This window comes from Chironomus tepperi, unplaced genomic scaffold (genome assembly GCF_022539635.2).
Source record: "Chironomus tepperi strain 1889 unplaced genomic scaffold, CSIRO-AGI_Ctep_v1 contig_219, whole genome shotgun sequence".
In the NCBI taxonomy this organism is placed as follows: domain Eukaryota; kingdom Metazoa; phylum Arthropoda; class Insecta; order Diptera; family Chironomidae; genus Chironomus; species Chironomus tepperi.
The window spans coordinates 401,801-424,013 of record NW_027226341.1 but is presented as its reverse complement, the minus strand read 5'-3'; the positions used below and the strand labels follow the sequence as shown (position 1 = coordinate 424,013).

Sequence of the window (22,213 nt, the reverse complement as noted above, 5' to 3'; positions counted from 1 at the left end):
TATTTAATTAATTATTTGTGAAATTAAGAACATATATTATATTCAATAGCACATTTTTTAATATAAATCTTTTTAACGTCCTTTAGCAAGACTTAGATTTTTTTTTTTTGGAAAAATAATAGAAAACCTTCTTTAACTTTTGGAATAAAAATAAATTAAACCTTAGCTCTAAAAAATATATACATCAAATAAAATGAAAAATATTATTTTTAGCCGTTAGGATTTTTATTTTCAATTTAAAGGGGTGTATTTTTTTCAGAAAGATCAAATAAGTTTTATAAGAGGGTTGCATTTAGTTTTATAAAAAAAAGTATTCTTAGGTAGTTTTATTTTCAAATTTAATTTTAATGTATTTAATATTTTCCTGAGCACTGAAAAGACACAAGGCTCCATTTCAAAGCCATATGACTTCGTATGGGTTCCCAATGGTTGCCTTTGTCTACTTCATGTATCCAATTAAAAAACAAAAATTCCCATTTTTTAAATTTTCTATCTAATAATTCGTAAACGTTTTTGATAAATATGTAGCAACTTTAATAATTTAGTTAAATTTGAAAACTAAATTCATTCAAAATTCAATTGACAGGAGAACAAATTCCAAAAAATATCATTTGAACGTTTAATAGATGATAGTCAATCAAAAATATATTATATAAGAATCTTATTGTTCGCAATGTACATAAGTTTCTCTTTCGAACTTGTATTAGCAACCCCTGGGTTTTAAATTTGTGCATACACATATTATTTTAAATCTGTAATATGAAAACGAATAATGCTACTAACATAATATCAATACATGCATATAGAATTAAGGGATCTATTTACAGCACTACAAAACTTTACATTATTTTTATACATAACATTTTTTTTGTTGCCTTGCAGTCATATAGATTAATCACGCCGCACAAAACGGTTCTCAGCTGAAGGATAAATCATACAAATTTTTAACATCATTACATTTTATAAATATCAAATTTGCTAAACAGTTGTATAAACATTTTCTTATTAATAAAAGTGAATACGTTTATTAGTTGAAATCCTATTATTAAAAATTAAGAATTAACGTGGTGGTTAAAAAAAAAAAGATTTAAGTAATTAGGTTAGTTAATAGTAATTAAAAAAACTTATTTAATTTTATAAAATAAAAGTTCAGGATAATTTTACATCAATACTATAAATGACAAAAGTGTAAAGGCCAGCTGCAGCAGATTTTTGTTTAATACTTCTAGAAGAAAGAAAAAACAGGGGAACAGAAACCTATATTACAAATATAAAATTTTTATTTTTTATTCATTTATGTTATTAAAACCATTTTAATTTGGAATGATAAAATAATAATTAAAAAAATTATTATAAACTTCAAAAAGATATTTCACAATATAATGGATCTCAAACTCTAAACTATAGAAATGTTCAACAAAAGATGTCCTTACGGTATTAATTCTTTTGTATTAAATAGGAGTGTTTTAAAATTAGTGATAAGAAATATCTCTTTTAATTCTACTTCACTAAATATAATTTTCTGGATGATCAACAAAAAAGTGAATTTATAATGAGATGATGATGCCAAATTATACAAGAAGAGGAGGAAAGAAGGTGAATTTAAAATTTGATAACATAATTAACCATATCTATATTTATCTTTAATTTGTTCCTAATATTTCATTAGTCCATATTTATAATTTAAAATCATGGTATACAACAAAGGACTTTTGAACGATCAGCATCTGCAAATCAAGTGATTTAAAGCATTTTTCTCCTGGTTTTCACTGTAGGCCTGTATGTTCCCAAAAATATAAAAGTTCATAAGGCACGCGGTGAATGCCAAGAGCGAAAGTATATCAAAATAAGATAAATTAAATAATGAACGTTCAGATCCATCTTATACCACCAATGTCACTACAAATTTCATCATATGTTAAATTGTTTCCTATTTCATAACATATTTATATTATATATCAAATTTACAATAAATTTTCGTTATTATTTAAAAGAAAAAAGTAGTCAAAAATTTATTAAGTTTATTAAATTTACTCAGTTGAACTTTTTCAAATTGTCTTTTGCATTTTCTTTCTCATTACTGATTGATTTCCAGGAAAATTATATTAATTTCAATTATTTTTTGCTAATTATCAATGAATAAAATTCTGTAAGTATGAAAAATAAATGAATACTTCCGAATGCATATGTACCATTAAATGCACAAAAAGGTAAGAATGAATTTATATACTTTTTTTTCAAATATTAAATATAAATAGAACAAAAAATAGTAATTTTATACCCAAAAGAAAGTTTTGGCTTTATTATATATCCTTTAGACAAAAAAAAAATACATGTTTCCCCTTTGGATAGAAATTGTAACCATGACTAAAATATTCATTTGTTTTCATCGATTCTGGTTTAAAGTTGATTTTGATATTAATATCAGTAAATTTAGTCTACGAAGTTTAAATTAATAATTGAAACGATAAATAAGGAAAGATGAGTTTTAGAAGTCATTCAGTTGCACCTTCTCGAGTTTTTGATCATCTTTTTGATCCAATATTTACTACATCTGATCAAAAAAATGTTTATAAAGAAAATTGCATTGCATTAACGAGATCAGCACCAATAAGAGTATATCCTGTTTATAATTCGATGTTTTCAGAATTATCATATGAAGATAGAAATTGTTATGCTTATCAAAGAAATGAATTACCAACACATTTTACGTGCAATGATTCTCAGAGTAAAAATTATTATTCTATCACTGGTAGAGAAAGGCCAAAATTTTTTTGTAATCCTATAAGCAATACTCGTACAATAAATGTTGGATTAATGGCTGATAAAAGTATTGAAAACAGAAATAATAATGAAGATAAAAATGTGCGCAATATATCCATTCAAACGTTATATAGGTAAATTTTTAAGACTTTTGCAAACATAATAAACTTCAAGATTATGCAATTTTTAGAGAATCATCAGCACAAACTAAATCTTGGTTGCCGGAATGTTTTACCAAAGAAGCTTCATCAAATATTCCTGAAGTTGTTTTTGTCGCTGATATTATAGAATCAGTCTCTTATCCAGGAATAAAAGAAGTTGAAATTGTTGAACGTGCAAGAAAAAGAAGAATGTGGGAAACGACATTGCCTCCTATTAAAAAAGCAAATGAAATACCTCCACGGGTAGCAGCCTTGGAGGCATTTGAATGGGAAGAATGGATTGCGAGAGAGAAAGATATAAATGAATGCCAACAGGTTCGTCTTCAAATTGTTGCAGATCTTATTGAAAAGCGAGAGCAAAAATATAAAACTGACAATGATTTGAAAGTCCAAAACTGCAAGAAAAAAGCTCTCAATGAAAGAAATCATCAAAAAAATTTACTTATGTAAGTTACTTTTTGTTTATTTTTACACGTTTTTATATTTATTGCGAGAGTTTTAACTTCACATTACTTATCTTTATAAAAAAATATCAAAAAAAGTATTTTTTGCCCTTAAACTCTAAAGCCAAATTTTTTTAAAAGTCCGCTTATTATGCAGCACTTTTGGTGATCTTGCGTTACATAGTAAGTAGCGAACAGTGTAAACATTATAAACATTTAGAAAGTAAAGTGTTATAAAGACCGATGGACAAAAAATCGTTGTAACAAATTGATGGCAAGTTGATGTCTAATTGATAAGTAGTTTTAACTTATTTTTGTCCACTCGGATATAAGTTAAAATTTCAATCAATTCTCGATTTTTCTGTAAACTTAGAAATATTCAAAATACTGTACAAAGTACTGCCATTCCGCTTTTTAAACCTCAACAATTTTCATAAATACAAAATTTCCAGAATTGTGAAAGTTATTGAAATTTGTTATTTATATACATATAAAAATGAATTGAGAATCACAGATGATAAGTTTTTAATTAAAATCTTTTCATATTTTTACTAACTGAAAATATTTGTCGTAGAAGATTGAAGTATTTTTTCCAAATCAATATTCGATTCAATGACTTTTGATTCAATATGTCAAAATTTCAAATTCTTTGATTCCACATTCGATTTTCTTCAACTATGCATTTTGTATTTGTTTATCATATTGAAACATTGTTGTAAAGTATATAACGTAAAATGTTGCTGTAATATATTTTTTAAAAAACAAGAGTATAACAAAATTAACGATGAACTTTAGTCACAAATTTCAGAGGTGTATGAGAAAGATTGATATTTCACAACGTAAGGAAGTAATGATGAATTTAAAAGATGATCCAGTGTTACTAAAGTCAGACTACGCAATTCCAAAAATACAAATAAAGAAATCAAATAAAATAAGAAAACAATTTCAAATTGAAAATTCTGTTGGATATAATAAAAATAGGTACTTGATAAAAACTGATTACCACATTACTATTGCAAATTAATCTATTTTTATTTTTGTTTTTTTTTTTGTTAATTAGACTTGCATCATTAGAACGAGAAGATTTTGAAGACATACAAAACTATTTAAAACCTTCTCGACATGACTTGTGGATTCCAAAAAGACCAACAAAGGAAATTGTACGTGGTGTATGGAATGAAAATTATTTAAAACGGCTTCATGAAACATTAAAGCATTTTCGACATAAAAAAAAGTATCAAAGAAAGTTAATGGAAAAAAGTTCATCTGTCAAGAATGAAAGAATTTCACTTTCATTACCTCTACAAGCTCCAGATGACCACGATGATAATACTTACCAAAATGAAATTCTTATCCAGAAGACGATAAAAGGGCGAGCTATACAGAGCATGCTTCAAAAAGGAATGAAAAAAATGCAAGATGTTATTCAAGAAATGAAAGAAACTCATTCAATAGCATCAGTAAAAAATGTTTTTCCAAAAGAATTTTGCCAGCAAATCGATTGTCAAAAAGAAATAATGAACGAATATAAGCAACTTGAATATATATTAAAAAATGATTCGACATTGAAAAAAGAATTAGATAGAATTGAATCAAGTGATGTGAGACACTTATTAAACTATTTTGAAAATGAACTAAATCGTTTGAATAATGAAAAAAAGGCTCATGCTTTTTATTTGTTAGCAGAGCGAGAAAGATACAGACGTGAAGCTGAACATTTTGAAGACATGAATTGCGAAAAACAGTTTAAAGATGATTCCATTACTGTTTATTTAGAAAACATTCTTCTTGAAGGAATAAATCGTGCATTTGATGAAAATTCAAGGTTCATTATTAGAGATATGGCTAGAAAAATTGATGAAAAAGCAGACAAAAAAGTTACATTTGATGATAGAAATGAGCAATTAGAAATTTCTGAAGTTATCAATAATTCTAGAGAAACTATTACTAAGCTACTCAAAACTAGTATATTATCTCAAGAAATGCACAAAATTCAAAATAATGAACTGGTTTCTCTCCAAAAACAATATTTGATGAAAGCTCACCATTCTTTATATAAAGAGGAATATGAAAATTTTAAAAAACGAGAAGATCTTTCTATGTGCTCTTCTATATTTAATGAAATATTAGAAAATGCAATTGTAGTATCTTTCGAAAGCAAATTAGATGAAGAAAGGCTATTGCGGCAGCTATCTAAAGATGCTGAATTCTTAGCAACAAAAATTGTTGAAGACATTCTGAATGGCATTATAGATAACGGACACAAGTGTGAATCATATGATTGGAATGAAAATTTAAACTCTAAATCTGAATTCGAACCCGAAATTATTGATAATGATTTATTGGCTGAAGTAGTAACAAAAGATATATTGAAAAACGTAATCTTGAGTTCATCATCAAGTGAAAATTATGATTTTTAAAATCAGCTTTCTAAATAAAATTTTGTGTCGATTATGAATCTTTAATTCAAATAAAAAGATTAATTGAATGTAATATATAAAAAATTGATTAATAAATATGCTTTTGCTTAATTATTGGATTAAGATTTTATTTTTAATGTTAAATAATTATTCTTATTTTTTTAAATAACTGATTAAATTGATAATAAGGAAAATTGAGGTAACAAATACCCAAACGATCTATTAAGTTATAACTAGTGTCATCTATGAAAAGTTTTTGAAATTAGACATCAGATTCAGTTGTGAAAAGCAAGCTATTCAAGCTAAATAAAATAAAATAAAATAATTTCAATTTACTGAGTCACGATGTTATTTGTAAGTTATTAACATTATATTATTGTTTTTTTTTTGAGTTTTAAAATTTTGGGATCCGAATTTTTCAAGTTTCAAAATTTTAAGATCTAAATTTTGGGATCCAAAGTTTTCGAATCTCAAATTGTTTAGGATCCAAAATTTTTGAATCAAGATTAACTTACTTTTATTTTCTTCACTGGACATACAGATCAGGTTTGATCCATGGCCTCCCTCAATCGGCTACCGCTTGATAATTACCAATTCAAAGTGTGATTCTATCTCTTTCGAAAGCTTGTTTCCATGAGTTATTTGGCCTACCGCGTGAACTCTTGACTTCTAAAAAGTCCGATTTAAATACCTTTAACAAAAAAGCGTCCACAGGTCTTCTGAAAACATGTCCTGTCCATCGAATAAGTCTGTTCACTTTAATGCATCTCCAAAGATTGATCTAAGCATACAAAGATAGATCTAAGCAAGAATCAAGATTTAACTGAAACAATAAAAACTACAAATTTTTATATTCTTCATTTGTAGTTTATTTCTAAATGTTTTATTCAATGACGTATTGTAGTATTGTAGTATTGTATGAGTTAGTAACTAAAAATTTATGAGTATACATACATGTGATTGATCTGGCTTTCATTTCCAGGATTTTTCTTACGTTTTATAATTTTTTGCCAGCAACGGACAATTCAAACATCCTAGAAAAGTAAAAAACGGTAAATTTGTGTTATTGTATGTGTGAAATGATTTTCATGTAATTTTACACACAACATTCTCATATTTGACTTTGTATAAAACAGGAGATTTCTACCCTGTCCTGGACTTCCGTAGAAAGCTCGTCATACTAAGCTTTAAATTGAAAATTATTTATAGAGAAAGTAACAGTAAAATATTAATTTACGTTTTTTAATTCAGTTATTAAAGTGAAGCACACATTTTTGGAGTTTGAATTTAAAGTTTTTATCATAAAACAAGCTAGAATTTCAAAAGAACATTTTTTTTTCTTTTAGTGCTAATTGCGCAATCGTTTTTATCATTTATTAAAATGTATATAATATTTCAAATAGAAACTTAACAAAAAATGTGACATTCAACATACTTTTCAGGAAGAGGGGACAAGTTTAGATATTTTTTATAGAGAATGTTCAAATATTTGAAGAATAATTGAGCTTTCCAATTTCATTCATAATTTCAAACATATACTTATTAAAAATCTAATACAACTACTAGTGTAAACTTCATTGTGTTTGTGAAAGGAACCTAAAATTTGCTCAACAAAACAGATGTAAACAAAAATGTCCTTAAAATTTTAAATACTTGTTTTGTCTATAGTTCGTAATGAGACTGGATGATTAATTTGGACAATAAATATAAATCATTATAAATGATATTGTGCTAATTAATAATAAGATAACAAGAATACAGTTCTATTTCGAGTACAGAAGGCGGGAAAATTTCTAACTCTGTGTGTGTAAATGTTTGTAGGTAAGCATGGAATTTTTTTCTCATAAGTGATGTAAAATTCAGCAAGTACTGCAAAAATGTGTATAATACATTGTTTTACAGAACTTATCAGGGTTACAGAAACTGAATTTAGAATTTGAAATTAATTCTGCATTGGTTAAAGTTTGTTCAAACTAACTGACACATCAAATGGAATAAGTTTTTTGGAAACATTAAAAAAAAACGTAGGGATGTCTCTAAAACGCCATCAACAGCGTGAACGTTCAAAATGTTTAAACAATGGTGCGTGCATAACAGATCGATCATCTATCATAGAAGCATTTGAGCAAAATGAAACAAACGAAGTTCAAGAATCATATGATTATGTTGGTAACTTCTTAGGACCTTTTGGGAGATGGCAATTAAGAACAATTTTACTGATATATCTATGTAAAATTCCTAGTTCTTGGTTTATGTCATGTGTAATCTTTACCGCACCAACTCCAGAACACAGCGAAGTCTTTTGTAAACCACCAGATCCTTCAAAAAAATGGATTAAAATTGCATACACTTCAAAAAGAGACGAATTGGATCAAGAAGTAACAATTGATTTTTGCAATATATATGAAGATGCAAAAGAACACGTTGTTCGATTTCTAAATGATTCTCAAAGCACCAATAAAATCGATGATATTGATCTTTTTGAAACTCCTGAACAAAATTCAATATTAGTTCCATGTAAAACATTTGAACATAAAAAAATTTACCATTCGATTATTACTCAATATGATCTTTATTGCTCGAGAGACATACTCGTAGCGGTAACACAATTTTTTCATCTGTTTGGTGTACTCTGCGGTGGTATAATTGCCACTAATATGCTAAAAATAATTGAACCACGACGTGTCATGCTTATTGGAATGATCACACAAATTTTTTGCGGCAATATAACTGGTCACGCTCATACCTTCGAATTACATATGATATTTAGATGCCTTTCCGCAATATGTTGTGGCTTAATGTATACAGCTGGAGGATTAATATGTAATTATCTACATATATTTATCAATATATATATTTTTCAATTTTAAGTTATTAAATTTTTACTGTATATTTTTTTTTTCACAAAAGTTTCGGATATAACAAGTGGAAAACAGAGGATAGTTACTGCATGTTTGTTTGAACAATTCTGGTCAATAGGAATAATGTTACTTCCTGCAGTTGCAAGCTATTGGTAAAGTTTATACAAATTAAATTAAAAGGTATTTACAGATATAATAACAAAATCATTCAACAGGTCAAGTTGGAGTTATCTGTATATGGCAATATCTTTTCCTACAATTATTCTAATATTCTTATATCCTTGGATACCAAATTCACCAAGATGGTTACTTCAGAAAGGAAGAGTTTTAGATGCTAAAAATATTCTGCTAGAAGCTGCGAGAGTTAATGGAAAAAATGATTTTTCTCCAAATAATCTGGAGAAACAACTTCAAATTCAAGCAATGGCATTGAGACATGCTCCCAAAGAACCATCATATTTTGAAATGTGGAGGGGACAGTATAAGAATTTGACAGCCGTACATCTCTCATGGTTAATTAAATTTAATATTTATTTTATTCCATTTTATTATATTAATTAAATATTTTTTTAAAAAAAATTTAGGTCTGTGTATATAGTTATTTACTATGGATTTCTATTAAATATACGGAATTTCGGACGCCAATATTTAGAGGAAAATACTATCGTTGCTGGTGAATATATATTTTTAAATGATATTACTATTGCAATAATGATAATTTAAAATATTCACTTAGGTATTTGTGAAATCATAGGTACATTTATAGGATTATGGTTCATATTGAATACTGAGCAAAAGTGGCTTTACACTAGCATTTTTAACATTATTGCCTCATTTATATCTTTATCTGCCCATCTTATTCCACCTGATGGTAATATTTGTAAAATTAATTGATTTTTCTTATGATAATATATTTTTATAAGAAATATTTTATTAACAGTTACTGGTTTGCACAGAGTTATTCTATTAATGGCCACATCAATGATTTCTAAAATTGCAATCAGTTCAACATTGTCAATTCTAATTACATGCACAACAGAGATTGTGTCTCCTGAAAAACGTCGTTTGTGTGGATATACCTCCACAATATGGGCACGAATTTGGTTATTAACCAGCCCATTTGTTGGTGCTACAGCTATATTTGGAAAATTGGGTAATATCTACATACATAACAAAATAATCTAAAGTTATAAATTTAACTGGTTTTTTAAATAATTATTTTTAGTGCCTCAAACATTCTTGTCATTTTTAAATATTCTTGGAGCTTCAGTAACCGCTCTAATTGATACTCCACGCTCTGTTGAAAAAAAACATAAACAAGATAAATATTTGGAAAAGGTCCCATATCCAGAATTATGGTTAGCAATTCATAAGCAATAAGAATGAAGGAAAATAGTATGTTTTTAAAAGATATTAATAATTTAAAAAATTATTTTCCTCGAAAAATCAAAAAGCTGATGGGCTTTAAACTATCTAAAGCAGAAAAAAATTGCTCAAAATATGAGTTCTACAGTTGAAGTTTTCAAAATGTTTATTTTTATTTAATATTAGTTATGATGGGTTTTTAAAAATGTATTTAAATATAATCGAAAATAACATAAAATGAAAAGTCCCTAAAATTGGTTAAAATTAAAATTTATATAATTTAATTTTCCTTATAAGTCTGTAAATACAGTATGTAAGACTAGACAATCACAATACCTGACTCATAATGACAATATATTAAGAAAAATAATTTTATATAAAATTAGTGAACAAATCACAAATTTTATATATGATTTCAGAAAAATAATTACTTTTTTTTAACTGTGGAACTCATGAGAACTTACTGAAAAGAAGTTCTGCAAATATGAACAGATTTTTGCTGATTTATAATTATAAAACACTAACTCAAAATTTGACATTCAATTACACATTTTAAATTTTTTATGCTTCCAATCCAATTATATTTTTGAAGCATTATGCTGGACATAAATACTTCAAGAAAAAAAAATGTTTATCATACATGTTAGACGTCATTTGTGGATAACCCTCAACGTTTATAAATTGATTTAATGAAAATTTTGGTTTTCTTTTTTATTTTTAAAAGAAAAAATTGAGTCACACTTCAGCCCATTGATTATTAATTGATTTCAAATTCAGTTTCTTGACCTACAAAACAAGATCCATTAGTATTCAGACCACTTCCAAAAACAATACAAAGTAATTCAACAATTCATGTAATATAGGTATTAATATTCCGGTTTTTTTAAAATTCAAAACTTTTAACTGTTTTAACAATTTCAAATTTGTTCAAGTACCCGTTAAATGCCCGACGCCGCAATAACCTGATAGAACTGAAAAAAAAACTATGTCCAAAATTTGAAAAAAAAATTTTTCTTAATTTTGAATACCAACCTACCTCTATGTGCCATTGTTATTTGTCCTAAAATGTTTATCGTAAATTTAATTTTTCAAAGAACTGAAATTAGAATTACCTATGTAAAAAATAAACTATTGACAATTTCAGTATTATGGAAACAGTATTGTGAAGTAAAAGAAAAGGAACTAGGTATATTTTTAAAATAAAATATTTTATCTTTTAAAATTTTACAAATGGCAAATAATAATTTCCTTAAACTGAATGACTACCTCAAAACGGCTCAAAACATAATCAATTTATCTAAATCAAGTATTTAGTAGAATTGAAACACTTTAGAAATTATTTATATTTGTCCAAATTGCACACGAATCAATTAAAACGTATATTTTAACAGCATAAATTTTTCAGAAATTATTGAAATAGTATTCGAAAAATCAAAATTAATTAAAAAGACACTAGTAGTAATCAGATTCGAAATGCAAAAAATTATAAATATATATTAGTAGAATGAAATTTTGTATATTTCGTAGTGCTGAAATATCTCAAGGCGTATTTTAAAACATTAGCCAAAATTTAGTTCCTTAGTAACGGTTAGTAACAATACATAGATGATATAAATTAATCTTGTTAAAAATCTCAATACGATGAGAATAAAATTGTTTATCTATGTTAATTCTATGATAATTAAATGCTAATTAAATTTGATTATGAATTCAGCATCAATAAAGACTCAAAAAACTTTAATTTATAGTAAACTGAATCGTTAATGTTACAAAATATGGAAAATATTTATTTATTTTATAAAGTTTAAAACCTAAAAAGAATCTCTAAAATGTTAAAAACATAATAATTTATTTTATTCTCTAAATTTTAAAACTTTAAAATCATCAAATAAATTTGCTTAAAGCTTCCTAATAAGGGTTTTGCGTCTCAAAAGATTCTGCATTTAGATTTTCAACATTTTCAATTTAGAAATGAACTCAACAAAAATATTAGGAATTTTCTCGAATATAAAAATATTTACAAAGTGCTTTGATTTCATGTATCATGAATGTTAAAAATGTGAAGTTGATATGATGAAAAGAAAATTCTTTAAAATTAATAAAAAAAATTCAAAAGATATAACTAATAAAACATTAATCAAACCGATAGAAAATAATCATCGACAATGTATTTTCCTAATACCTACAAATATTGATGAATAAAAAAAATGAATTAAATAAGTTATTTTTAAAATTAAAGTTTTGAATTAAAAAGCAATTTGAACAAACTATTTAAAATCTCAAAAGTATGAGAGTGTAGTTGTGATTTAGATTGAAAAATCGAAATTATAAATTAGTAATAAATACTTCATGAATGAATGGAAATTCATTAGAGATAGCTAATCAAAATAATACTTTTGTCTTAATTTACTAAGTCGATTGAAGAGAAAATTTTGTCCGATTTGATCATTGTAGTTAAAATTCGAATAAAAATATCAAATAATTAGATTTCACTTTAATTTATTTCTGTTTTTACATACACACATAAATTTAAAAATTAAAAAAAAATCTGAGTTAATCTTTTTTACAGGTATAAATAAATTGTGAAATTCTTCCAATTTTTTAGTTATGCTTAAAAAAATTTAATTATTAATTTCTGTTTCTAAATTAATAAAAAAAAAAGTAAAAAAAAATATGAAATATACTTTTAAAACATAATTATTCTTTTAATGGCTTCAGCATTGAGTTGTGTGATCCACTTATATGCTTTCTTGCGTTTGAATAGTCTAAGAACCTTTCATTACAGCTTTCAATAGGACAAAAAAACGGACGCTCTCCTAGAAAGTTTGATAAATAAAATAATATGCGAAAATGAAAAAAAAAAAAAAAATTTAGTGGAATTAATTAAATGGATTGGAAATTACCCGTGTGTGCAGCTCGAATGTGATAATTCATTCCAGGCTTATATTTGAATCTTCTTTCACAATAAGAACATTGATATTTCTCTTCTAATGCATCTGCATGAATTCTTAAATGTGAATTTAGTCTATATTGAGCATGAAAAGCTTTTTGACATAAATTGCATTTAAATTGCTTATTATCTTGATGAACTGCTTTATCGTGAACTCGTAGTCGTCTCTCACTTTTAAATAATTTTCCACATTTACTACAACTTATTTCTAATCTGCTGTGAACTTGTTTAATGTGTGTACTCAAGTAAGCTGTAATATGTTTCAAAAAATTAATTAATTTTTTTAGCCCATTTGTGAAAACTAATATTGTATTTTGATCATTTGTTCTTTCGACAGTAAATTTTAATTGGATTGTTTTAAATTTAACTTTCTGACAGCTATTAAACGTTAACAAAAGTGAATTAGATTTTACTGGATCTTTGTGAATATGACTTAGATCTTCCTGAATCTTATTTTTTAGGTCGGAAATTGTTTTGGATTCTATAGATTTTGCTCGAAAAACTTAGATCCTACTGGAAATAACAATTCATTATGTTAATCAAAAACTGATCGCTGGAACAAAAATGCAAAAAATTGTAATGAAAAACGAATTAAAATATTTATCTTGATTAGTTTTTTGTAATTTACCTGCACTAGCAAAAATTAGAGTACATTGATCACACATAAATGTTGATTCTGTTACATGCTTTACCATGTGATTTTTCATTCTATGCCGAAGCTCAGTTTTCCATCCACAAAAGTCACACTGAAATTTTTCACCTTCATCATTTTCCCTCTTATGCTTACTTATTAAATGTTCCTTTAATTTGGCTCCACAAATAAAATGTAATCCACAATAAATACAAAAAATTACTTTTGTGCTTGGATGTTTTTTTTGATAATGCAGATACAGATCTTTAAAATTCCATCTATATTCAGGTTCAGAGCATAAAATACAGCAAAATTTGTTATGGGAACAATGACTTTCAATAATATGATTCAAATACGCTGCAAAATGTGGTATGGGTTTGTTACAGTCCTTGCAGTTTCGTTTATACTTATTTTTGTGTATTTTATGGAGGTGTTCATTTAGTTCCAAAATATGTGAAAACTTCTTTTGCTCAGGACATTCATAACAGGTCCAATCAAAAGTTGACCAACTATTGGAACTGAATAATTGGACAACTCGAGAGGATATTTTTCCGTCATTCAATTTATCTTCATTAAGTATTTCTAGAGTTTCTGGTGTGTCGCAATATTGTCCGCTCATTTCATTTTTATATAAAATTTTTGTAGTAATAGTTAATGCTTCTTTTGCCCTTCTGATTCCGCGGTTCTTCTTCCGTAATTCAGGAGGAATTTTGTTGTATTTTCGTTTACTTTTTAGATCATCATTTATCTAGAACATGAAAAGAGAGTTTTAATAAATTTAAATCCTTTTAAGCAAATCATCAATAATATTTATACTTTATGCAAAGTAGTTTCCATTTCACTTTCTTCATTTTCTTTACACGAAAAAGGCGAATCAAATGGTTGAAATATTTGAAATTCTTCTTCTGTATTGTAATTTTCTGAAATTTCTTCCTTTACTTCGACTTTTATTAATACTGTGCTAATTGATTTTAATCGATTTCTTGCATTTTGAATTTGTTGATAAAATTTGTGAGATATCCTTAAACTGGATATACATCGACTACAAATCATAGATTTTGAGAATACATATTCATTGAGTTTTATATTAAAAATTTCGTTGATTTGTTCACATATTCGCAATTCTTGATCATCCAAGACTTTCAAAGATGTAGTTTTCTCACAAACTAAACACTTTTTTTCCATCCTAAATTAAGAATGAATGTCTTATAGCGGTGATAACAATAAGTTAATAACTAGTTAAAATGTATTTTTAATTTGAAATCGCTTTAAATATATTATTAATATCGTCAAATATTCTTGTGTATTTTTTTTATACATAAATATATTTATGTTTTGAATTAAATAAGAAGACCAAAAAATGAAATTTATATTCACACTCGAAATCGTTACCCATTATTTTTAAATCGTATTACAACGTTGAAAAATTTCCTTGGAACGTTAGATCTCAGTCATCGATTTACTTTTATTCATGCAATGTTTCAAAATGAAAAATCTATCGATTGCGAATTTGTTTTTGTCGTTTTACCAATCATATAACGAGGGCCATTAGCCTGTAAGCAGTAATGTTATCAAAGAACCACTCTTCCCTCTGATCCTATATACTACACTATATAAGCTCTGGATATTATTGATCTGACTTAAACTGTACCTTAATGTTTTACAAAATATGAATAGGATAGTAAACTAGTGTTAAAACAATTTTAAATCTTTTTATAATTAAAATAGTATTTTATTTTTCAAACTGTTTAAAACTTGATAGCCAAATATCTGGTATAGGAATTTCTTTAGGATAAAATTCTTTTGAAGGCTTATTTTCAATGGTCCGTGGGGTTTGTATGAAAGTTGTAGCAATCGAGCCTACCAAATTTAGCACAGATAAGAAAGTTTGAGGAACTGAAATATATATAAAAAAAATATAATAATGAAATTATATAGGGATTTTTATAAGCATTACCGATTTGACCGAAAATAGATGTAGCACCAACAAATGGAGCACTTAAAAGCCAAATTCTTGTCCATATTGTAGAAGTGTATCCACATAGGCGACGTTTATCAGGAGATACAATTTCGGTTGTGCAAGTCATTAATATAGACAAAGTTGTACTAATAGCGATTTTAGAGACCATAGATGTAATCATTAGTAATATCATCCTTTGAAATAATGAAACTAAACAAAATTCATAAAAAAATAATTAAATTGAGAAATATGTAAAGTTATTTTTTTTACCATCAGAGGGAATTAGATGTGCTCCCAATGATATAAAAGATGCTATGAAATTGAATATTCCAGCATAAAGCCATTTTCGATGTGTCGTCATTATTAACCATAATCCTATAAATGTTCCAGTTATCTCGCAAACGCCTATTATAATTAGGATGAAGTCAAACATATCAAATAATTTGACAATATTTTTATTTTTGTTACTTACCGCATACAATAGTGTTTTCTTCTAAATATTCGCGTCCGAAATTTCTAATGTTTAGAAGAAATCCATAATAAATGATAATATACATAGACCTGGTAAAAATGAATTTGTCATAAATCGTTAAATCATACTCAAATGTTTTTAAAAATGCACATACCAAGCAAGATGAACAGCAAGTAAATTTCGTATCTGACCTCTCCACATCTCCCAATATGATGGTTCTTTAACCGGTTTACTGTATTCAGCAGCTTGAATTTGAAGCTGTTTTTCTAAAGAACTAATTGAAAAATCAGTTTTTCCATTAATTCTTGCTGCTTCCAACAGAACCTGTTTAGTTTCTTCTATTCTGCCGTGTTTTAGAAGCCACCTTGGAGAATTTGGTATCCAGGGATATAAACAAATTAGAATAACTGTAGGAAATGATATTGCCATATAAAGATAACTGAAACTTGACCTGCCGATAAAAAACATGTACATTAACTTAGTTAAGTAAATCGTTATGAATCTTACCAATAGCTAGCTACCGCTGGAAGTAACATTATTCCAATCGACCAAAACTGTTCAAACATGCAGATGGCTATGACTTTATATTTTCCATCAGTTATATCGGTAACTTTAATTGAAAAAATTATATAATTTAATGTCACATAAAACTTTAGAATCACTTATTCAAATTCTGATGGATAAAACTTACATATTAATCCTCCGGCTGTGTACATTAATCCACAGCAAACAGCAGAAAGGCATCTAAAGAACATATGTAATTCAAAAATATTCACCCAGCCTGTTAAATTTCCACATATAATTTGTGTGATCATTCCGATCAACATGCATTGACGAGGTTCTATGTACTTCATCATATTTGTAGTAATTATTCCACCACATAAAACTCCAAATAGATGAAAAAATTGGGTAACAGCTACTAAAACTTCTCTTGAGCAGTAAAGATCAAATTGTGTAATTATTGATGTGTAAGCTGGTCGATGCTCAAAAAATGCACATGGAACTAATCTTCGTGTTCTAGATATGTTTTCAAACTTTTCATATTTGTTAGTCGCGTTAAATTCTTCAGTTATCACTTCCGGATTTTTCATAGCATCTTCATACACATTACAGAAATCAATAATAAGTTCTGAATCAGTACGTTTTCCTTTTACTGGATGTGCAACTTTTATCCAATCATTTATATAGTGTGACATATTCTCCATTGGAGGTCTGCAAAAAATTTCACCTTCTTGGGGTGTTACTGCCGTAAAGATTATACACGACATGAACCAGCTGCTTGGAATTTTGCACAAGTAAATTAACAGTATTGTTCGTATCTGCCATTTTCCAATTGGCCCCAAAAATTCTCCAATAAAATCATTTGTATTGGTCATTTTTTCAATGTGGTGCTGATCTTTATGGTCGGATTTATTTAAAACATTTGAAGGTTTATCAGTGATATCAACTTTAATTTTTAAATGATCCTCAATTTTATCAACACAGGAAAGTTTTCTTTGGCGGCACTTTGTGTCTTCCTGCTTGTGGGTTTCGATAATATTACTTATATTGACCTATTTAAAAGCACATTTTTTTATTCTTAAATAAACGGCACTCAGAGCAACACGAAGGTATTTTGTTCAATAAACTAGTCTATAGGATATTTACCATTTTATATGATTTTTTGATAAACACACAATTTGACGCAAAAGTGTTCAAATAAACAAATCACGATCCTTCAATTAAATAATTAACAATTCATATATTAATATTTTATCAAATAATTAGTATCCACTTCACACTCTAGTGAGCATGTGAATTCCAACAAAACATAAAACTAGTGCAACAGATGCTTCATAGCTCTGCTGCTTTTATAGTGATAATGTTATAATTAATTAGTAAATAAAGCAAATTAATCTTGCAAACCAATATTTGAATTTTATTTTAAAACAATATTAGATGAGATTTAAACAAATATTATTCAATTAATTTTTAAAGAAATATTGGCAATATATTTAAACTATTTTTTTATATTTACTTTTAAAACAGGATCACTCCCTAGACAGGATTGTAGGTTTTAATTTTTTAAAAAAATTTGTATCATGAAAAAAATGAAGAGTTTGAAGAAATTTGAAATTTGAAAAAATGAAGAAAAGGGATTAGATCCTACACATCTTACTCCCCCTGCCTACGCTCCTTACTCTGGGTTTCTACATGTTTTTAATCATAAGTGGTAAGAATACTTTACAAATATGATCAAATAAGAACTTTAAAAATGTTGTTTTGAATGAATCAATGCAAATTAAGTGTTAAGTAGCTTAATTAATTGGGAAATGTTAAACTGTCGCAGATTCAAAATTTGTAAACAATTAACCATCAATATACGTTGTTTTTTCTAATGTGATTTTTGCTTGTCAACAATTAGTGACTAAAAATTTTCATCTTCCACTTCTATTGAAGTTTTGCGTTTGTAACGAAAAGTTAAGAAAAAAACGTCATATAAGCAAAATTAAAATAACATTTATTAAATCTGAAAATGTAAAGTCCAATTACATAAAAACGTGATAAATTCGAAATGATTCTTTATTAAGTTTTGAATATCATTATACATACCTAATTGAGATTAAATTAAATGTGAATTGAATATCATTATACATACCTAATTGAGATTAAATTAAATGTGAATTGAATTTTACGATGTAATTAAGCATCGCTTTTTCGGACCATTAGATACAATACTTGTTCTAAAATGCGCAATTGAAGCTATAAATGACTATTTTCTATAGAATTACCATCGTCAAAAGCTACATTTTGCAACATTTTTATGAGATCTTCATTTTCTTGAAGTATACTTCTAATTTCTTTTTGAAACTCTAACATATTCTGTAAAAAAAGTGAAATGCATAAGGACAAACATAAAAAGAGTTCTCTTTTTCATTATCAAAATTACCTTAACATCGCTAGAAATCTCAATTCTTTTTTTCAACATTGATATTGATGGTTCTTTGAAGCCACACGGAATATTTTTTTTTGATTCATTTAAATTTCGTTTCATTTCTTCCTTGATCCTTATCAATCTATCACGAAGTTCAAATAAAGTATCCTCATAACTTGATAAATCTTTCTCCAAAATTTGCGTCTGCAAATAAATAGTTTGTGCCATTTTATACCAATCCGCTAAACATTCTGCCTCCATTATAATCGCGGGTTTAACAATATCATTTAAAAGAGATTTAATGCGCTTTCCAGTTTCAGCAATTTTTATCTAAAAAAATTAAAAATTTAGTCACAGTAAATTTGTGTTTTTATATCTATAGGAAATAAAGAAATTCTTACAAACCTTTTCTAATGCATGAAACTGTTCATCATTGTAAGTCAATGAACGTGTGGCTCTATCTCGTAATAAATGTTGCCAAGAATCCCTCAATCTTTCAACTAAGTATTTTGACTTTTCGTTTGAATAATGTTTAGAGGGACTTTTTATATCACGAGAACTAGTTTTCCATTCACGTGTAAGAATATCTTCTACACAAAATCGATTATTTAATTGTTGAATGGGCTCTAGAATCCGAGAAAAGTCTTCTTTTAAACTTTTCACTTCCATGCAAATTTGTTTCACTTCATCATGAAATACCTCAGCGGAAACTAATGTCTCAAGAGTATCAGCTAGTTCATAGATTGTTGATCGGATATCTTCAAAATTTCTTGATTTTTCTAAAAGCTTGTCTAATGTACTTTTTAATAATCCTATAAATCTTTCAATTCCATTATTAATTAATGTATCGATTTTGGTATAGTTTTGTATACGTCTTTTGCATTCATGTCCAACTGAACAGGCTAATTTCGCCATACTTGCATCATTTTCAACACTAACACCGACGGGAAATGAAGGAAATTTCGGTAATTCTTGATCATTTTGAAGACAAACATTATTATTTTCAATACTAAAAAGCATAATTGGGTTGAAGATGGTAGTTTCTGGATAACCTTTAATCGATGTATTTGGTGCTACTTGATCCTCCAAATGTTCTTCTTCATACAACAATAATTGACTATCAGGATTAACTTCCGTCTGTAAATTTATGTGCTCTTTGAAGTGAAATAGTGTGTTTGTTTCCTCGTTATCCATAAAAATCTCTATTGAAGATGCTCTGTTTATGTAAAATATATGAACAACCTTCTTATTTAAAATATTTGTGACCTCATTGAAAAATCTATCAAAACTCCACATTCGTTTTTGGTTTTCCTCTAATAAACCGGCTAAAAGTGGCGTAACCAATTGCTTCAGTCCAGTTGATAATTGGCAATGATCGGGCAAATTTCGAGACCACTCTATAGGTCCATTTTCTGTTGTTTGCATACCTGCGATGACCCCTGGAAGTTTTTTTGTAGTAATATGATGCATAACTTCCTTGTTTTTACGTCCTAGAATAATTGTTGATTTTAATTTTCTAATTATGTTATTAAATTAATTTTAAAATCATACCTCCAAAAGGTCTAAATGGTAGATTACCAGTAGCTACATGATAAAGTGTAACACCAATTGACCATAAATCTACATTAGCAGTGAATGATCTATTTATACTTTTTCTTAACACTGCACGCTCATACATATCTGGATGTAAGTATTCCTCGGTTCCATAAAGCGACATAAACTGTTGATTTTCTTCCAGTTCTCTTGCAGCTCCAAAATCTAAATATTTTTATCGCAATATTAATACTTCGTTTAACAAAATATTTGAATTGTTTTTTTATTCTCAAAATCATGATAAAAAAATAAAAAAAAGTACCTGTTAATTTGTATATCGTTGAACCTTCTTCTGATATATATTTCATAATGTTTCCTACATAAAAAAAAATTATTATTTTTTTTTAAATTCACTATTCTTAATAACAAAAATTTACCAGGTTTTAAATCTCTATGGACTAAATTATTGTCACGAAGGTGCTTCATTCCTGCAGTTAAGTGCTCTAGTACAAGGAAAAATTCATGTTGTGGGAGTCCGTATGTATTTTCCGGGTCGTCTAAAATATTGAATAAACTACCACCCGTACAAAGTTCCATTACAATTACTTTTCCACGACCTTCCTGATCATCTTCGATTGCAAGAAGTTTAACAATATTGTCATGTTTCACTTTTCTTAACACTTCGAATTCTCTCATTTGAACCTCATAAGGTCTCATGTGTGACAGTTGATTGAATGTTTTCACAGCAACTGGCTCTCCATTATGCTTATTTACCCCTTGAAAAACAGCTCCTGTTGCTCCTTTCCTAAAATTAAATATTTTTAAAGTTTGTGGTTCTATAACATGAAATCTTAATTTTAAAATTAAATGTATTTCTTAATCATAAAAAAATTAAGGATTCGAGATTTTTTCAATTCAATCGTGTTTGATAATGTCTAAGTTGAAACTGATAATAATGTTCTCTTTACGTATAAAGTTATGTCGATATAATATGAATTTATGCATTAGTCAAAAATTACAAAGAGTGTTTTTAAACATTTAATCCATAAAACTTTAACATTTTCAGCAATTTCATTGAAATATTTTAAATTTGGCAAAGTAACCAAAATGTGGTGTATTCATTCATAAAAAACATTAATAATGAATTATCTTTTAAAAAATTAATATTCCATATTACAGTGAAATTAATTTTAAAAAATAATAAAAAAAATATGTTTACCCTAAAACTGAAGTTGTACACCATACATAATTAAGGCTTCCTCTTAAGAACGACATGATGGCTTATTGCTATTATTTTCCAAAAAGATATAATCAAGAACTAACTCTGTAAGGCTTAATTTTACTTATTTTAAAATTTTTTGTTTTGTTTTCATTTATTTAGGTAGATACAAAAGTTTCTTTTTGATATTTCTTATATTCACATGGCTGGAATATTGAAACTATTTTTTCATAAATTTTGTTATACATTGTGTTTTTTTTGTTCACATCAAACAACTTTGCATATTGCAACTGTAAATTCATTCTTGTTTATATTTTAATGTTTTAAAATTTATTAATTAAGATTTTAAAGCTTGGTTCAATGAATAAAAATCATTTTATGCTTACTTTTTTAAACAGTTTTGAATTTTTTAAACATACAAAAAATCATTGAGAATAATTTCAAATATAAACCTAACAGATAAATATCTATATTTTCGAAATAAACTTGTATTTGGTTGGGCTTAAAAAGTGCTTTCTATC

The 22,213-nt window shown here is 27.0% G+C and overlaps 5 protein-coding genes across 7 annotated transcripts; 2 read left to right on the top strand and 3 right to left on the bottom strand.

Moving 5' to 3' along the window:
* Positions 1 to 2,481: 2,481 nt before the first annotated feature.
* LOC139090679 (cilia- and flagella-associated protein 91-like) lies at positions 2,482 to 5,793 on the top strand. The gene is made up of 4 exons (XM_070640480.1): positions 2,482 to 2,897; positions 2,954 to 3,370; positions 4,163 to 4,348; positions 4,428 to 5,793. The coding sequence occupies exons 1-4, from the start codon at positions 2,482 to 2,484 to the stop codon at positions 5,785 to 5,787; spliced, it is 2,379 nt and encodes a 792-aa protein (XP_070496581.1). The 3' UTR covers positions 5,788 to 5,793.
* Positions 5,794 to 6,947: 1,154 nt separating this feature from the next.
* On the top strand, positions 6,948 to 11,722 carry LOC139090646 (solute carrier family 22 member 4-like). The gene is made up of 9 exons (XM_070640440.1): positions 6,948 to 7,001; positions 7,456 to 7,608; positions 7,690 to 8,610; positions 8,698 to 8,800; positions 8,864 to 9,160; positions 9,233 to 9,321; positions 9,385 to 9,519; positions 9,589 to 9,801; positions 9,874 to 11,722. Exons 3-9 carry the CDS (start codon positions 7,818 to 7,820, stop codon positions 10,026 to 10,028), a joined length of 1,785 nt encoding a protein of 594 aa, XP_070496541.1. The 5' UTR covers positions 6,948 to 7,001; positions 7,456 to 7,608; positions 7,690 to 7,817; the 3' UTR covers positions 10,029 to 11,722.
* Positions 11,723 to 12,537: 815 nt separating this feature from the next.
* On the bottom strand, positions 12,538 to 14,879 carry LOC139090716 (zinc finger protein OZF-like). 2 transcript variants are annotated; one of them, XM_070640515.1, is made up of 5 exons: positions 14,411 to 14,879; positions 13,592 to 14,342; positions 12,917 to 13,213; positions 12,684 to 12,829; positions 12,538 to 12,601 (listed from the first exon to the last, which is right to left on the bottom strand). In XM_070640515.1, the coding sequence occupies exons 1-4, from the start codon at positions 14,777 to 14,779 to the stop codon at positions 12,711 to 12,713; spliced, it is 1,536 nt and encodes a 511-aa protein (XP_070496616.1). In that variant the 5' UTR covers positions 14,780 to 14,879; the 3' UTR covers positions 12,538 to 12,601; positions 12,684 to 12,710. The 2 variants fall into 2 exon arrangements, with proteins under 2 accessions (XP_070496616.1, XP_070496615.1); XM_070640514.1 differs by having other exon boundaries at positions 12,571 to 12,829.
* A 425-nt stretch (positions 14,880 to 15,304) lies between these two features.
* Positions 15,305 to 17,842, bottom strand: LOC139090742 (solute carrier family 22 member 7-like). Its single transcript, XM_070640547.1, has 8 exons — positions 17,674 to 17,842; positions 16,718 to 17,579; positions 16,534 to 16,636; positions 16,181 to 16,477; positions 16,027 to 16,115; positions 15,825 to 15,959; positions 15,552 to 15,764; positions 15,305 to 15,490 (listed from the first exon to the last, which is right to left on the bottom strand). Exons 1-8 carry the CDS (start codon positions 17,674 to 17,676, stop codon positions 15,327 to 15,329), a joined length of 1,866 nt encoding a protein of 621 aa, XP_070496648.1. The 5' UTR covers positions 17,677 to 17,842; the 3' UTR covers positions 15,305 to 15,326.
* A 728-nt stretch (positions 17,843 to 18,570) lies between these two features.
* Positions 18,571 to 21,884, bottom strand: IKKepsilon (I-kappaB kinase epsilon). Of its 2 annotated transcripts, XR_011544437.1 has the most exons (8): positions 21,693 to 21,884; positions 20,911 to 21,278; positions 20,796 to 20,849; positions 20,492 to 20,698; positions 19,346 to 20,430; positions 18,956 to 19,270; positions 18,665 to 18,888; positions 18,571 to 18,618 (listed from the first exon to the last, which is right to left on the bottom strand). XR_011544437.1 is itself a non-coding variant. In XM_070640334.1 (7 exons), exons 1-7 carry the CDS (start codon positions 21,746 to 21,748, stop codon positions 18,769 to 18,771), a joined length of 2,205 nt encoding a protein of 734 aa, XP_070496435.1. In that variant the 5' UTR covers positions 21,749 to 21,884; the 3' UTR covers positions 18,571 to 18,768. The 2 variants fall into 2 exon arrangements, 1 of the variants encoding a protein (XP_070496435.1); XM_070640334.1 differs by having other exon boundaries at positions 18,571 to 18,888.
* Positions 21,885 to 22,213: the final 329 nt, after the last annotated feature.

Bases quoted from the DNA above. Each gene is read 5' to 3' on its own strand.
- LOC139090679 (XM_070640480.1), top strand. From the start codon at position 2,482: ATGAGTTTTAGAAGTCATTCAGTTGCACCTTCTCGAGTTTTTGATCAT. The intron at 3,371-4,162 runs GTAAGTTACTTT...GATGAACTTTAG, and splicing joins CATCAAAAAAATTTACTTAT to TCACAAATTTCAGAGGTGTA. The intron at 4,349-4,427 runs GTACTTGATAAA...TTTGTTAATTAG, and splicing joins GTTGGATATAATAAAAATAG to ACTTGCATCATTAGAACGAG.
- LOC139090646 (XM_070640440.1), top strand. From the start codon at position 7,818: ATGTCTCTAAAACGCCATCAACAGCGTGAACGTTCAAAATGTTTAAAC. The intron at 8,611-8,697 runs GTAATTATCTAC...TTTTCACAAAAG, and splicing joins TACAGCTGGAGGATTAATAT to TTTCGGATATAACAAGTGGA. The intron at 9,520-9,588 runs GTAATATTTGTA...TTTTATTAACAG, and splicing joins CCATCTTATTCCACCTGATG to TTACTGGTTTGCACAGAGTT.
- LOC139090716 (XM_070640515.1), bottom strand. From the start codon at position 14,779: ATGGAAAAAAAGTGTTTAGTTTGTGAGAAAACTACATCTTTGAAAGTC. The intron at 13,214-13,591 runs GTAAATTACAAA...AACATATTACAG, and splicing joins TCTAATTTTTGCTAGTGCAG to CTTACTTGAGTACACACATT. The intron at 12,830-12,916 runs GTAATTTCCAAT...CAAACTTTCTAG, and splicing joins CATTCGAGCTGCACACACGG to GAGAGCGTCCGTTTTTTTGT.
- LOC139090742 (XM_070640547.1), bottom strand. The intron at 16,478-16,533 runs GTAAGATTCATA...TTTTATCGGCAG, and splicing joins CCAGCGGTAGCTAGCTATTG to GTCAAGTTTCAGTTATCTTT. The intron at 15,491-15,551 runs GTAATGCTTATA...TATATATTTCAG, and splicing joins ATCTATTTTCGGTCAAATCG to TTCCTCAAACTTTCTTATCT.
- IKKepsilon (XM_070640334.1), bottom strand. From the start codon at position 21,748: ATGTCGTTCTTAAGAGGAAGCCTTAATTATGTATGGTGTACAACTTCA. The intron at 19,271-19,345 runs GTTTGTAAGAAT...TAATTTTTTTAG, and splicing joins AGTTTCATGCATTAGAAAAG to ATAAAAATTGCTGAAACTGG. The intron at 18,889-18,955 runs GTAATTTTGATA...CTTTTTTTACAG, and splicing joins AGATTTCTAGCGATGTTAAG to AATATGTTAGAGTTTCAAAA.